We start from the raw sequence: 17,352 nt of genomic DNA, 5'->3' as shown, positions 1-17,352 counted from the left end.
GGGGGGGGGGAAAGATGAATAAGGAACGACAGCTTGTATCTGAAAATCCTTAACGGAAATCTTAAAACCCCTAATACCGTTTCTTACAATAAAGGGACACTTTGAATAGATAGATTATTGTAGAAAATGACATGTTGCAGGAAGTAAACATAAAGAAAAATAATGTAATACAAAGACAAATATGAAACATGTGCATTTATTTTTTCATTAAAAATACATGACAATACTTTTTTTGGTTTCTTTATTAATCCACAATAAAGTGTGAGTCTCCACTTACATTTTCAAAGTTATTTTCTCAGGCATTGTTGGGCTGTGTAGCTCTAGATTAAAAAGCCAAACATTCTTCTTCTGATGTTGTTAAATGTTTATGTTGCAAAGCAGAATATTAACACAAGCAGTTTTGATGGAAAGGGTTTTGGGCTGTTTTTTTTTTTTTTTTTTTTTTGGTGCAGTTTTAATGCAAGTCATTTTCTTGTAACCTCTTTCAAATCTTTTTAAGAATACTTTTTAAAGTTTCTTTTTAGGTATTATGGGACCTTTTGTCATCAACTCGACAGATTTTTTTTTTTCTCACTTTAGCAGACAGTATTGAGACGTTAGACAGGTTTACACACACACACACACACACACACACATATAGTTTTCTAAATTAAAAAAACCAAGCACGTACCCACATGGTGAAGTTTTGTTATTTATCATAGCTGCCTGCTATCAGATAGCCAATGCAACTTTCAATAAAGAGGAGAGGAATGGGTTCTTATTTTCCGATGCTGTGCAGCAAAACAATTCATAGGACTGTGGGTTGTACACAATTCTGAACGCATTTACAGTCCTCACTCATATGTAGATGTGGCTATGTAGTGAGTGCATCTGTTCACAAATGGGTAGCAGTGATTACTTGAGAACACAAACCTGCAAGTGCAAAAGGCAGAATAGGACAGGTCCACACTCCCATTCAGAATAGGACAGCTCCACACTCCCATTCAGAACAGGACAGCTCCACACTCCCATTCAGAACAGGACAGCTCCACACTCCCATTCAGAACAGGACAGCTCCACACTCCCATTCAGAACAGGACAGCTCCACATTCCCATTCAGAACAGGACAGCTCCACACTCTCATTCAGAATAGGACAGCTCCACACTCTCATTCAGAATAGGACAGCTCCACACACTCATTCAGATTAGGACAGCTCCACATGCCTATTCAGAGCTGCACAAAACCCTCCTTGCAACACATATGTGCAGCCTGTGAAAGTAAAAACACTACAGTACTCATCTACACTTACAAACCATGACAACAGCAGATGGTCTACCTGCACAGATTTATGTTTATTTATAGTTTATGAAAAAGATCTAGGAGTTTATGTTGACTCAGAAATTTCATCTAGACAATGTGGGGAAGCTGTAAAAAAAAAAGGCCAACAAGATGCTCGGATATATAGTGAAAAGTGTTGAATTTAAATCAAGGGAAGTAATGTTAAAACTTTACAATTCATTAGTAAGACGTCATCTAGAATACTGTGTTCAGTTCTGGTCAACTCACTACAAAAAGGATATTGCTGCTCTAGAAAGCGCCACCAGAACCATTCTGGGTTTAAAAGGCATGTCATATGCAGACAGGCTACAGGAATTGAATCTATTCAGTCTTGAACAAAGAAGACTACCTGGCAATCTGATTCAAGCATTCACAATCCTGAAAGGTATTGATAATGTCGACCCAGGGGACCTTTTTGACCTAAAAAAAGAAACACCAGTGGTCACAAATGGAGATTAGGTAAAGGGGCATTCAGAACTGAAAAATGGAGGCATTCATTTTCTTATATTTAACTTTCTTTTCTGTGACGCAGAGTCTTCAATGCATTCCGCAGAGCTGGTTTATTTCCTTCTGCTTCTCTTCAATGTATCGGTTGTTTTGGCTCCAGTGCTGCTTAGCTTCCTTCAGTGTCCCAAAACGTCTGCGGTCCTATTCCAATGCATTCTCCTTCTCTGTTCTTTTAGTTCCAGTTATATAAGGGAACTAATCAAGGGGTGCTGATGACTTGAACCTGACTGAAATTAAGGTCCCAATCTCTTGAGACCGTGCCCATGGTAAAATAATTAACAGGATAAAAACACATACATAAAACTCCTTATTGGGGTCTCCCTTTGGGTACATAAAACAAGTGTTTCATGCATTCTTGAAAAGAGGAACTGTCAGTTTAATCTACTGGAAAATAGCAACTGGTTATCATAATGACATGTGGGCTATTCATTGATTATCTGATTTTTGTCTCTCAATCGCTGAGAATAAAATGTTCTAAAGTGTTATTAGAGGTCGAACTTCATCTGGAAACATTTAAAAAATACAAATCAACAGTCTGCTAAATGTTCATGGTAAATACTCTTAAATCTATTATAAATTAACCTGTCCTGTTGACCCTGTCTCTTATGGTAAAAGATTGTCTTGTGTGTGCACTGTGGGTGAGCAAGGTGAATGTCATCACATGGTGTTACCCGTGTCATTAGAATTGTGTAAGTTGGTGAAGGGTTAAAATGTACAAGAAAGTTATCTGAGTAAAAAGGGGGAGCAAGGAGGAAACGTGATTTTGCGATTGAGACTGTCATGCTGTCCTTGCTATTAAGAAAGCGGAACTGCATGGCCTCTCGTGATTAACCACTGAACTCCGTAAACTTCTCAAATTCTTATAACAAAACGACTTAAAGGGTTCACCCTAAAAAGGCCCACATTCTTAGGGTTAACAAAAGGTCAAAACATTACAACATCTTCCACTTCCTACTTTGGTTACAGCACTCAGCTCATTCCTAAGCTTACTAGATTACTACAGAGACTGAATGTGTATCAGGCTGTGTGGCCGAGCGATCTGTTCTTTTGTTGTGGTTACGGACAGACCTGTAAAAGGATTACAGAGATAAGATAACCATGAGTGCTGTATTTTGTTTGTAACTGTCTATTATTAGACGCCTAAAGCCAGCATTAAAACCCGGATTACAACTAATGCACAAAGTCACCAGATCACTGTGTATTCACCACCAGCATGGGAGCACTATGAAAGGACATGGAGCCTTGCCGGGACATTGCCTTTGTTTATCATTATTTCAGGACTGAACCCCAGTTTTATTTCGCTGTGCAAACTACACATCGCTGTGCAGCTGCCAGCGCTATTACTGAATGGTGCAAAACTGGGAAAAATAAAAATAAGTGATTGCACTGTGAACTCTGTCTGTGTGTTACTGTTGGAGCTCTGCATCTCCTCTACACCTGCGCTCTACAAACCACTCTGCCACAACATAACAAAACAAATCCATAAACCTTTCCAGTTGCATGTTTTCGTGCGCTACATAGGTTCCAAATGTGCAGTATCGAAAGAAACACAAATCAAAGATGTATTTTCATTCTAAAACCCGGTATCTGCCACTCCACTTTTTTTAACGAAGCCATGCTTTAAAATAGCGTAGCTCTTTCTTGGTCACCTGGAGGGCAAAACTGTCCCCCACCCCTTCAGTGCCTTCTTTCCTGTCATCAACCAATCAGCAGCTTCCCCTGTTGATTGACACAGCCGGTGACCCTGAAGACACTACTTCCGTGACCTAGGACGTGAAACAGTAACAGGCTTTGAGTGGAAGACTTTCTTTAACCTGATGTGTCTCAAAGGGTTGCCAGAACATGCATATCTACAAAAACTGCACATGTGAGAGTTAATTAGCAATAATAAGTAAATGCCAAGTGACACAATGTTCAGTGAATGATCTACTAAGCAGCTCATAGTTAACCATTAACTACATGAAGTGCACAAATAGCCTTCTTGAATTGTAACACACCTGGCTGCCACAGAAGGACACCACTTCACTTTGATGGCAGGAATGGCGCATTTCAAGAAAAAAAAAATATATCTTGCATTAAACTTACACTGCAAGGAGTCGAACCTTGAACTGCAGATCCAGGCGTGCCAAACACCAGTGCATGAACGTGCAAGAGCATTTCTTATTTGAACCCGTGCTTCTCCAGAATGTAGAACGTCCACTCAGGTCCTCACTTAGCTTTCTGCTTTGAGCTCACCGGGCTCTTGGAAAAACCTGTACTATGTTACATGTGCGTTTCAAAAGTATACATTTGAGACACATTACTCCTATACTGTTTCACAAGGTAATGTTTTCCAGCATAGCACACTTATTACAGCAAAATAGGAACAAAATACTGTAAAAATTGCCTTCACAACACAGTAGAAAATATCAGTTTAAGGATCTCACATTCCTCCACTTTCAAGCAGCCGTGCCAGTATTCTGTGTGTTATGTTACTGTAAACCATGAATTAGTGTAGATAAAACTATGAAGATGCCAAGCAGAAAAAACGTTTTTAGTTTTTCCCCCCCATTTCAAAACGGATTTGACTGGGAGATTCGAAACAACTGTCAAAAAAAACCCCAGACTTCCCAAAAGCCAAGCATCACCTCCCTTTCAGTTTTTGAAGTTCGTGAGTTTGTAAGTTTTTAATTCCGAGTTATTTTAATATTATCTGCAGCCACTGTAAAACCACGAAGCGAAGCTTTCTGCCCGTCCTCTCTTTGTACTCAGTAACTCAGTTAGGTGCTCACACAGCTAAACGAATCGTACAGTGACTGTAAGGGTCTAACGATACGCACAGCTCACAATATGTACAGTATGACACTGCATGTGATGGTCCTGGCGGGATACTTGTATGAAGCATAAGGCAAAATGATCATTTAATGGATTACTTTGTTAAAAACTTGTGTTCTCACGACTGGAGTAGAACCAATGATCCAATTTGGAGAATTTAACAGCTACTGTAGGTACGAACTTTGTTCCAATTGAGTTTGACATCAAAATAGCCTCAGTCCCAAAACCACTGATCCAACTGTGGATTTCCGTATTGGCTAGTACAGAGTTCTGGCTAAAGACGGTCAAGGACAACTCCTTGTTTTGGGTAAAATACAGAACGACTGCTCCTCCTACCCATTCCACATTGGTAGTAAGTGGACCATGTTTGGAGTACCACAGCCGTTGAGACAAGTTTGTATTTCTTCATACAAAATCATTTAGAAATGACTACCAAAAATCTGCACAGGAAGTCCTTGCATAATGCACAATATATAACCCTAACCCGTTGCACTGTACAAAACAGGGTTGAACTCTCCTTCCTTTAATAGTTGATGCAACGCCAGGTTTATTAAGCATTTTGTGAAGGTGGTCCACTATGAAAGGCGCTATATAAAATTAAGATTGATTATTTTACTCCCCAGGGATATTTCTACTATAACACGGTACTAATAATATGGCCTTGTTCTAGAATAATCCACTCAAAACAAAGTCATGGAACTTCAACCCCGTGAATGACTGGAACTCCGAAACAAGGATCATTCCAATAACACATTCAAAAGAAACATTTTTTTTTTAAATAAAAATGTTAATACAAGAAAAACGTATTTGTGTTCATTTGGAAAAACATGTAAACCAACGACGAAAAATACCTTCATCACAACAACCTTGTTGGTGCCCAAACTTTGAGATATTGTGTAGTGTGAAAACATTTACCCATATATTGATATTTTATCTTTCGTCAAACTTGATAAAAGTGTCTGTTGTTGGAATTTCAGCCAGTTTCTCCCCAATACTATGGGTGAGCACAGCAGTCTCCTCAATGACAGACTAGACCCAGCACACCACGGACCATCTCCAACCGTCCAACCAAGCTACTGTTCAAACCACAACCAAAACGAACATCACATGACTATTTGAACAGCAGGACTGCACCTGTCCAACGTTGTAGTAAATCATTTTTACATTCCTTTTGCCACTAATCAATGAGGCTTTCTGTGTTCCTTTAGTGACTGGAATTCCCTTGGGGGGGGGGGGCGTACTGATAGACTGTGTCAGCTTGTGCATGTATGGACTTGAACAGCTGGGGCTACTGAACAATGGTACAGTCCGCTAAAGGCCACCCCCGTCTCTTTTAACCTACATGGGAGTGTCCCAAGCAAGGGTTGCTGGGAAGAAGAAGAGATGGATATTTAGTGAGCCAGACAGAGAGAAAGAGAGAAGTATAAAGAGTGGAGCCTGTCTTTCCAAACACAGGGTGAGTACTCTAGGGCTCGGGCCGAGGTGGGAACAGGTTATCCGAGACAGGTTTTGGCAGGTGAAATGAGGTGTATTTACCCAAAGCGAAAGGGAGAGAGGCAAGGAGGGAGTGGGGCTAATTATAAACAAGGAAACAGGAGGCAACGGAAAAGTCAGTTGGACAGAAATGGAAGAACGCTGGGTCTAGATGCTTAGTATTGGGAGTTTAGTATTGAGACTGTGTTGTTAAATGAATTATTTTAATATTATCCTGCAATACATGTTGTTTTTGACTGTACAAGTCATAGTGAAACTGCAACAGGGTTACCATTACAGATCAGTGCCAGTATTCCCCATTATTTAATTATTTAATAAGACATCAAAAAATGTTATTATTCATTTTTTGTATCATGGTCAGACTTTGTAAACCCAGCACCCGACAATATTCTGAACAGCTTTAAAATGTGTAGAATTTGAAAATTGTAATAGCACATGATTAGGAAAATCACAGTAGGTCACAGGTCAAAGTTAGAAGCAGGATTTTATCTGGGGTTTCCTGTAATATTGAAAATATGAAGTCAGCATCTCAAATGGTCTCATCCAAAACTTCAAAACGAACACAAAGGTAAGAGTATAAATCAAGTAGAAGCATGTGGAATATTAGCAGGGAATGCTTAATAAGGAAAAACAAGGTGGTGTTTTCACACACACACACACACCTCTGTGACATATGCATGGGTTTGGAGTATTCAAATTAGGTGGAGACTGAGAAGCTGGCAAGTGAAAGATGCCCAATGATCTGGTTCTATTGTAACGCTCGTCCCTTCAGACAGGCTGGGGTACAGAAGTGCAATCTTAAGACACAGTTGCTTTGTAAGAAAATAAAATCAGCACTAAATTACTCTTTTTGAAATAGTCCAATATCTAAGTCAAAATGTCTTGTATATATATTTAGTGAGCATCACAGTTTTGTTTAAATGGTATGCAGTACCCTTGTAAAGGTTTACAATGGTATTTTTGCAGTTTGCCCCCATGCTTTTCCTATGGATTTGCCATAGTTTATCCTGGTTGCCCATGTTTAATAACATACTTTACCATACCTCGCTATTCCTTACAAGCATACCTATGCTTTACCAAACCTCTCTGTGCTTTACAATGCTTCCCTATGCTTTACCAGACCTCTCTGTGCTTTACAATGCTTCCCTATGCTTTACCACACCTCTCTGTGCTTTACAATGCTTCCCTATGCTTTACCATACCTCTCTGTGCTTTACAATGCTTCCCTATGCTTTACCACACCTCTCTGTGCTTTACAATGCTTCCCTATGCTTTACCAGACCTCACTGTGCTTTACAATGCTTCCCTATGCTTTATCATGCTTTCACTGTGCTTTATTATATTCTCAATCCTGAGATTACAAAATTTTAGGTCATAGCTGTATTTGTGATCTCAGATAAAATAACAGAAAATAAATAAAAGAAATCTCAAAGGAAACCTGTTTCTTTACAAACATCCTTCAGCCCGCAGGGCAGCCAGGATCGCAGCTCCTGGGTGTGAGTGCTTTGATGTTAAATGTACAGGCAAGAAGGTGGAATAAGAGAGCAGTTCAAAATAGTGTGGCTTACCACTGGCCCTGTATTGACAGTGTGCAGAGTGGCACAGGAAGCCTGTATTGACAGTGTGCTGGGAGGCACAGGAAGCCTGTATTGACAGTGTGCTGAGTGGTGCACAGGAAGCCTGTATTGACAGTGTGCTGAGTGATGCACAGGAAGCCTGTATTGACAGTGTGCTGGGAGGCACAGGAAGCCTGTATTGACAGTGTGCTGAGTGGTGCACAGGAAGCCTGTATTGACAGTGTGCTGAGTGATGCACAGGAAGCCTGTATTGACAGTGTGCTGAGTGATGCACAGGAAGCCTGTATTGACAGTGTGCTGAGTGGCACAGGAAGCCTGTATTGACAGTGTGCTGAGTGATGCACAGGAAGCCTGTATTGACAGTGTGCTGAGTGGCACAGGAAGCCTGTATTGACAGTGTGCAGAGTGGCACAGGAAGCCTGTATTGACAGTGTGCTGAGTGATGCACAGGAAGCCTGTATTGACAGTGTGTTGAGTGTCACAGGAAGCCTGTATTGACAGTGTGCAGAGTGGCACAGGAAGCCTGTATTGACAGTGTGTTGAGTGTCACAGGAAGCCTGTATTGACAGTGTGCTGAGTGGCACAGGAAGCCTGTATTGACAGTGTGCTGAGTGATGCACAGGAAGCCTGTATTGACAGTGTGCTGAGTGGCACAGGAAGCCTGTATTGACAGTGTGCTGAGTGATGCACAGGAAGCCTGTATTGACAGTGTGCTGAGTGGCACAGGAAGCCTGTATTGACAGTGTGCTGAGTGATGCACAGGAAGCCTGTATTGACAGTGTGCTGAGTGGCACAGGAAGCCTGTATTGACAGTGTGCTGAGTGATGCACAGGAAGCCTGTATTGACAGTGTGCTGAGTGATGCACAGGAAGCCTGTATTGACAGTGTGCTGAGTGATGCACAGGAAGCCTGTATTGACAGTGTGCTGAGTGGCACAGGAAGCCTGTATTGACAGTGTGCTGAGTGATGCACAGGAAGCCTGTATTGACAGTGTGCTGAGTGGCACAGGAAGCCTGTATTGACAGTGTGCTGAGTGGCACAGGAAGCCTGTATTGACAGTGTGCTGAGTGATGCACAGGAAGCCTGTATTGACAGTGTTTTGAGTGTCACAGGAAGCCTGTATTGACAGTGTGCGGAGTGTGAAGGAAGTTTGTGGTTTCTCTTCACTTTCCCCACACGCACTGATTTCACATTCCAGCATTCCTTTGATAGAGCGTACCTCATGGTGCTCGTTCTCTGATCACCAAGTGATGCTATGTATTTGCATAGTGCGCATCCCAGTTTCTTCTTGTCAACAACTGCAAATGTACATGTTGATTTGAAATACCTGTACTGATTTTGATTCCAGCAATCGGGCAGATTGCTTAAGAGAGATGCCGAGGCAGTATCATCATTGCTGGTTGCTGCAGCAGGTTGCAATTCAGAAGCATCATCTAAACGACTCCATGCTGCTGCACTGTGCTGGAAATGCCAGTAATTGTGAAGAACCATCATCAGTTCTGCAATAAAACAGAAGACATTTTGCAACTGCCAAAAACCATAGTTTTATCTCTAATATTCTATTTCTATAGTTATGGTCTTCATTCACGGACTCCTGTGTGCTTTTATTAAACAATGCTATATGCAATTTCTAAAGAATTGCATTTTAAAGTACATTGGTATAAACATTATAATACATTACTGCCATTATCGGGAGTGTGTTTTTAGTCATAAACACGGACATTATAGTGTCCAGGCTGGGCATATATTTGTTGTATTTTGACACATTAATGCCACTACAAAATTTATTTCTTAATAGTCTTAAAAAACTTGGATTTTCAAGTTGAGAGTGAAGGATCCCACGAGTCCTGAATCACACATCAGCTCAGTCCTGTCCTGGATTGTTTACGTCACGTGGATATGTCTCAGTATTTCTCAAACACTGGGGACAAAGTAGAATGTACAGATTAGCCATAAACAGTACATTTCTAATAAGACAATGAAAATTGATTAAGCAACTAATGTCAGTCAAAGAAAATACTTAAAGGAAGGTTGGTGTTTCTCGTCTCCTAGACACAGATGCCAATTCCCTGGCTGTCTGGGTCAAACCTGGATAGCTGGCGACCCTAGATACAATATATCATGAAGAAAGCATAGGATTTATCGTTACACACCGTTTACTGTTCTGAGGAGCATTTTGCTAGCTCTACACTGTTGAAATTGTTTTCAGAAAATAGGCCTGGTCTCTACACAACAAAAGGGACATTCTGTTCTATAACACTAGCCACTATATTATTATTACTTTTTTTTTTTTTTTAGGATTCCTTCCTGTGTTCTAACATTCTTGAGGAGTCTCTTCCTGATCTGCTTCTTGGAGACGTACTGACTTCCTGTTCTCAGTTTCCTTTCAGGTTGCCTAGCAACAGATAGCCCTTGCTCAGTTCTTACCTGCAGAGTCTCCAGCACTCCCTCTTGCCCTGTACAAGCCAGGTTTACACTCCAAATGAAAGGAGATTTATTTTAGTTCTCTAAACAAATCTAAAAACTCACAAGATACCACAAGATAAACCTACCATATAAAATACTTACAAAATTAGGACATGAGCTACATTACTCTTAGTTATATAACAAACATGTACTTTCTTTAAAACATGACACCTGGCACTACTTTATCAATCAATCAATCAAAATTGCTGTAGCGCCCTTCACAATAAATTATCACAAGGTGCTTCACAGGTACTTAATATTACTTAACATTAAGATATGAACGATAGATTATTAAAGTGTGTCTTCAGTCGTGTTTTAAAAACTGCAACAGGTGGTGCCTCCCTTACGGGAACAGGCAGCCAATTCCACAATTCGGGGGTCCCAGAGCCAAATGCTCTACAACCTGGGTTCTTTTTTGATACCTTAGGGACAGTAAGCGATCCTCTGTCCCGGGATCGCGGTGGTTGTCTAGGTATAGATGGCATTAAAATAGCATTTACATATGAAGGAGCCAAACCGTTTAATGCTTTGTAAGTAATAAGCATGACCTTAAAATCAACCCTGAAGCTTACAGGAAGCCAGTGCAGGGCTGGCAATACTGATGTGATGTGGTCATGTCTTCTACTTCTTGTTAAAACCTGGGCAGCAGATCTGGGAATACCAGAAAGAACATTGCAACGATCCAGTCTGGACGTTATGAAAGCATGCGTCAGTCTTTGGTCAGCGCGACGGGCGTCGTTGCCGGTGGGAAGCTGAAATGCTTTTTTGCTGTAAACTCAAACAAGTTCCCCTCACAGGGCTGTTTACACAGCACACTCCGGTGTTATCTGTATTGACAGTACCTTGTCTCACTGTCCTTTTCCAGGTGAAGTTTGGTCTCCAATCTCCTGAAGAACATCGCAGAGGCCTTTGAGTGGGACTTCTTTCTCTGCATTCAAGAGGACCCCTGCAGAGACAAATAAGGTAAACTGATGTTACTGTGTGTTCAGGAACTGATATTCCACCAAAATAAAAACGTGTATAAACCCCAAATCTATAAAGTCATGGTGTTGCCATTGCTGGCAAAGCTGTGGACTGTTAATAATTCATCTTGGGTTCTTTCTGGATTATAAACTGGGATTAAAATAACATCTAAGGATAGTTGTGCATATATATATATTTTTTTTTAAATATAGATGCTCAGTAAATCATATCCTGTTAAGCAGTAAGTGGCAAAACAATGCAGAATACATTTCAGTGTGGTTCTCTTAACGGACCGATAGTAAAAACAAAACGTTTGCACAGTGGAGCACTGAAAGGACTGGCTCAGCGAGAATGAAAATACCCAAACGGCAATGAGCAAGATTCGCAAGAACCAGCCTTCTGCTGTCGGGTCAGTGGTTCTGACTGGACGCTGTACAACTTCCCTTAAAACCGGACAGTTTGCATCTTCCTATGCATCGGGATCTAGCACCCGGGAACATTTCCCAGGAAATCAGGGCTCCTCCGACCATACAGGAACTATTGGCATGTATGCATGCCAACAGCATGGTCTGCCAGGCTTTCATTTTTTTGTAAGGGTAGTCCTTACTACTAGTAATTCAGATTTACCTTCCAGTTCGAATGTGGATTTCTCAAAAGCTTACATTTTCTCATACTGCACTGCTCTACAAAAACAAATCCAATTTACCAAGAGCAGCTGAATTGGTGGCAGATTTACAAAAGCATACAAGCTCCACGGAGATGCTAAATGATACAAAAACCAAATCAAAATCAAAAACTTCATACGTCATTCTAGGAAATTCTCCCAAAATACAGTGCAAGCCAACCATGACTTGGATTTTTATAAACCAGAATGTTTTTAGACCGGAATACCCTGTAGGCCTCTGGTCCTGGACACAGATATATACATTTTACTTACGTACTAGATACTAAATAAACACCTTCAGCAAGCATGTTTGGGTGCTCAGACACATTTATTTAACAGTATCAGTGTTTTGACAAAAAAACATTTAATACAAAAGCTTGCTGCTGTCTAAAAAAAATATGATATAAATAACAGGCCCCAAAGCCTTGGGAAGGATTTGGCAGTTTCAGTGTGCTGCTGCAGAGACCAGCAGCCAGCATTCCCCTCCCTGTGCACAACACGTATGTGACTTTGTTTAGATATTTCACAATACTGTTTTGTGGTCCGTGATACTAATGTGAGAAGAATTGGTTTTGTAGCACATGGCTTGTAACAAACGTCTTGACGTTTTGTAACAGTATTGAACAATATGGGAGTTGAAAATTACCAAGCAAGATTTAAAACAAATAGAAATTTGACCTAACTGTCCTTACAAATATAAAAGCAAGAAAGCCAGCTTTTACAGCTCCGAAAATAAGTGGCTTTCATTGTATTGTTAAGCTTTAGTTCCTGTCATTGAAAACTGACAGTGACAACTAGTCTGTGCATAACTGGCTACAGTTTCTAAAACCTGGTTGAAAGCAAAAACAACATCTTAACAGCACTGGGTTTTGTGCAGTAGGTCACTCTGCTGTTAAATACAGGTTTTACTATGCACATGTTTCCATATATTCTACTTGTAAAGAGAATACAGAACGCTCATATCTCGTATCTTGTAAAGCGCTCTGTGATGGTGATCCACTATGAAAATATTATTATTGTTATTATTATTATTATTATTATTATTATAGTGCTGTGGTTATTTCATTCATGAGGATAAACAACCTTCCCGCGTTATTCACTGTCCTCATTCGTGGGATAACTACAGTGCTGTGAAGGTTCACGGTGCTTCCTCTGTTTGCCTTTAATGATCTTTGCTAAGGGGGCGGCGTTTCTAACTTATTTGAACCCTCTATTCAGGCATGTCGAAAGCTTTCTGTTTGCACTTATTAAGTCAACAGAAAACTGCAGTCGTTTGTAGGCTTGAAGCTGGTGGCTTACATTGTTTTAAACACTGGCTATATCAATCACACCGATAGTTTTCACATTTTACTTTCCCCTTATATTCTGCCACATGGCTTTTTGTACATAAACCCATTTCTAGTCACTGCTGCTTATCAGTTTAACTATTCCAGCAGAAGTAAGGGGTCTGAGTGGGTTAAAAGCGGCAACACACATTCCTGATTCTCTATGGCAGGCAACTATAACTCAGGAGCATCTCCTGATCTCAGACTTATCAAAAAAAAAAACACACAGTGTTTGAGTAATTGCAAGAACCACTCTGAACAATATTAAAAATATTAAGGGAACAGTTCAAAAAAAATTTAAAGGCTTCTTTGTTTCTGCGTTTGCTCTAGTGTTTAGACAGCTGTGATTTGAATGTGAAGTCTTAGTAAGACATTTCAAAAACATTAGCGTGTTTTGTCTCTTTATCCTGTTGTACAAGGAATCCCCATCCTACAAACACACTGTACTGGTAACAATCTGATCACAGACACTTAAGCTCTTAAATCTGAGAATAAAATCTAGGCAACCTGTTTTGTATCTCAAGGCAGGATCTTCAGGTTAAAGACAACAGACTCAGGCTGTGCTCCTCCGTGTTCTGGGCGGGGCGGATGTGTTCTGGTTCAGCAGTGCAAGCCGATGACTCTATTGTTTATATATTTTGATGAAGGGATACTAATCCCTCGCCTACGTTTTTGAGAAGAGTAACTAAAACGATCAGGGTCTTTCTAAGTGTGCTTGGATCTGACTCCACTGGAGTTGAGTGAACCTGTAACGTGTGTCAGTAACATCCATCCTGCAGCACAGCTGAGAATTCAGTGGCAGCTATCAGAATGATGAAAAGGTTTACGCGTGTTAATATTATGCACAGAACAGTAAAGATCAATAATTACCAATTTGATAACATGACAATCTGATAAGCAGCTAACCACGTTCATGCAAACACGCAGATGGACAGACAGACGCAAGTGAGATCAAGTGTTTGCTAAACCATGATCCAAAGTGTGATCCCAGCACAGATTAAAACAGGAATGACGTCACTGTGGAGTGACACACATGCTCTTGAAACCAGAATGCACGTAAATCCTTGTTAAAAACAGCGGGACCCTTATGCCTGTCTGTCTGTCACACAATGACCGCCTTGGTTTTGCACCAATCTTCAAACTATTATCAAGCACTCCTGGACTGAGTTTGGCTATAATCTTTTTTTTATATACAAATATCTTTAACTTCAGTCACTGTGTGATTATCCACATTGCCAGAACAAACTTCTATAAATACCTGGTTTCACAGAGAAACGTTTCTCCAGATAAATGCAAAAACGTGATAAACTGTACAACTATATTCCTAGCAGGGGATAAGAAAGTGTTTAAAAAGGGCTACGTATTTTTCTCTCTTATCTGTTAACAATCTGTCTTCCGTTTCATTTTCAGAGTTTATTGGAGTCGCTGCCCTGACGAACTCATTCCAAAGAGTTCCCCTCGAAGAAGCCATGGCTGACATCACCGAAGACAAAAACAAAATCAAGAGCGGCTTGATAATGGCGCTGAAATGCGTGGAAACAATTTCATCAGCAGCTACAGTGATCAATCCGATATTCGGCTTGGCTGGCTCCATCGTACGCATTGTCCTGCACAATATCGACGACGAGGAAATCCAGACTTTGAAGAAGGAGTTCAAAAGCATCCATGCGGGTTTGGATAAAATCTCCCGAGAAAACCAAAAAACCCTGAAAGGGATCCAAAAAGTAACGCTGGACAACCAGTACTCCCAGATCGCTTTCAAGATCGAAAAGCAGTTTCAGGATTTTAAAGCTGTCATTGAGGCTGATCAGGGCTCCAAAGAACGGCTGAAGGATAAGTTCGCAGAAAACTTTGAGAGCTACGGAGGAGATTCCAATTTGCACACTTTGTATGACGGGGTGATCGGAAAGAGCAAGGTTTTTAGTAAGCCCATCCTGAAAGTTTACATGGAGAATTCCAACGGAAACCGCCAAGTAATGGAAACCTTATGCACTCGACTTACCTATCTCTTCTGCATCGGCCTCATCGCTCTCATGGGCTATACAGCCATTATCGAAGACGATGAAGAAACCATGGGTGAAGAATGGGGAAAGAATATGGAGAATGTGCAGAAAGAAATGACCCGGGTTCTCAGCGAATGCCATTAAAGTCCTTTGAAGATACTGCTCAATGTGCTACCTGGCTACCTTTCCCAGTCCTACCTGGTATTTGTATGAAGGGCTCAGGATTTACCGTCACGCTTTTTAAAAGGTAGACTGGAAAGGGATTTCGGAATGCATTATTATTTTTTACTTGCGTGTCATTCCAGTTCTTGTCTGGTTACTGTGTCCTATTCTGGTCACCGCAGGACCAAAAAGAAGATATGGCACTGGAGAGAGTCCAGCAAACAGCAACCACTCATATCCCGGGACTTAAAGGGATGAGCGTCACAGATGAACAAACTCAAATCTATTCAGCATGGAACAAAATTATAAAAAAAAAAATCTTAAAAGGGATTGACAAGCCCTAACCAATACTTTAAATCCCGAAACCAGGACCGAAGGACACAGCAATGAAGTGGACTTTGGGCAGAGCGAAGGAGACATGTTTTTGATGCCGAATTATTTAGCTACTTTAAGACCTGAGCAGCTACAAGAAACCAGATGAGCATAGATGAGCCGAATTACCTCTAATTCTCTTCTGTTTTTATATTGACATTTGTTTTGTTTTTGTTTTTAACAAAAGCTCAGCAAGGTTCAAGGCTACAAGCCCAGCCCATGAAGACCAGCTAGCCTTTGTTCAGCACCCCACAAGGGCGTTCGCCTCATTCTATCACCTGTAGTCTAAACTGATGAGCCAAAAATCCCTGCACTTACTTGACATGGTCTTCAGCAGCTGGGCTTGTGGCTACAAAACTTGCTAAGCTTTTATTAAAAATAAGATTAAAACGATGAAAGTCATAAACGAGACACGTGGGTAAGAGAATAATCCATTCTGAAAGCCCGGCCCATTCTTCCTTATATATGCTGACAATAGCTAGAGTGCCAGTTTAGCTACGTTGGGTTTTTTTCTACATATTTACCCACAACCATTAACACTCACTAGTATATCAAGTGATACTGAAAGAAACATTGAGTCTTATAATCCTTTTACAAGTTTCGTTGAGTATTGCTGAAGGACAAGGGTCTATAAGGTGGTAATTAGGCTTACAAGTGACGGCCACAAATACACTACTTCACGTGGAAGCTGTTTCACCTTTACTGGATCTACCACAGGGGGTATATTTACAGAACTGTTATCCCCCCCCCATGTGTGCCGAATCCTACATAGCACTTATACAGCACTTTCTGCACCATATTAACTTTTTTGCCTGTTCTCCTTTAAATCAGAGACTGTCTCTTCACATAATTTTGATTTTGTAATGTTTCTGTATCGCCGCTCTTCAAATAGCAGTGTGCCGATCAGTTCGTTTTTTTTTTTTTAATTGCTGAATCCTATATTGGCCTGCTTAAATGCGAGCGCCGGCTATAAACAGGTTCATTCTTCAGCATGTAGAGACGTGGCAAACATCCTTTCAAAATGGCGCTTGTATTAAAAGAATGGATGGAAAATAAGATTCAAAATTAGGAAAACTGGAGGCAAACACAGGATCTGATACACATGTAAAATAAGACACTAGACAAATGCTGTACTCCCTGTGGTAGTTAAACATCAGACAACTTGGTCAGCGTTTCATTTTTGGCCGTCCCATGTAGGCAAAATTCCTGTCGTACAGATCTTCTTGCATATTTACCCTTTCTGTGTTCATAATAATCTTATGTACCGGTTATATTCTGAAGATGAAGATGGCTTTCTCATGAGCAGCACTATATTTAAGCTTCCTGACTTATTTTTGAGCAGTGCACACAATCCTGTAATATTTCACTCCCCGTGTGGAGCGCATTTAAAACTTCAGTTAGTTGTACAACTGGTTACATCTCATAACAACATTTGAATGTATTATGACAAACTGGGTGGAGATGCTGGTATCTGAGGTAAGCAATAGGACTGTGCTATAGTAGCACGGGAAACACACAACACACTTGCCTCAGCCCTCCAATTCAAGGCTCACATACTTTCCATATAACAACTTGATTAAACATATTTGTACCACCCATGTTGCTTGATAACTATCTGATCAAAGAAAACTAAAAACGCTAGCTCCCCGGGATAAATGGTTTAACGTTATTGATTTTACACTTCAGT

General features: G+C 40.6%; 1 protein-coding gene across 1 annotated transcript; it reads left to right on the top strand.

The window, feature by feature from the left end:
• The first annotated feature begins 5,844 nt into the window (after window positions 1–5,844).
• LOC121306915 (protein rapunzel-like) lies at window positions 5,845–15,907 on the top strand. Its single transcript, XM_041238939.1, has 3 exons — window positions 5,845–6,095; window positions 11,042–11,139; window positions 14,539–15,907. Exon 3 carries the CDS (start codon window positions 14,598–14,600, stop codon window positions 15,273–15,275), a length of 678 nt encoding a protein of 225 aa, XP_041094873.1. The 5' UTR covers window positions 5,845–6,095; window positions 11,042–11,139; window positions 14,539–14,597; the 3' UTR covers window positions 15,276–15,907.
• The last annotated feature ends 1,445 nt before the right edge of the window (window positions 15,908–17,352 follow it).

This window comes from Polyodon spathula, chromosome 51, assembly GCF_017654505.1.
Source record: "Polyodon spathula isolate WHYD16114869_AA chromosome 51, ASM1765450v1, whole genome shotgun sequence".
Taxonomy (NCBI): Eukaryota; Metazoa; Chordata; class Actinopteri; order Acipenseriformes; family Polyodontidae; genus Polyodon; species Polyodon spathula.
Note: the sequence above shows the minus strand (reverse complement) of the source record. Positions and strands in the feature narration are given on the sequence as shown.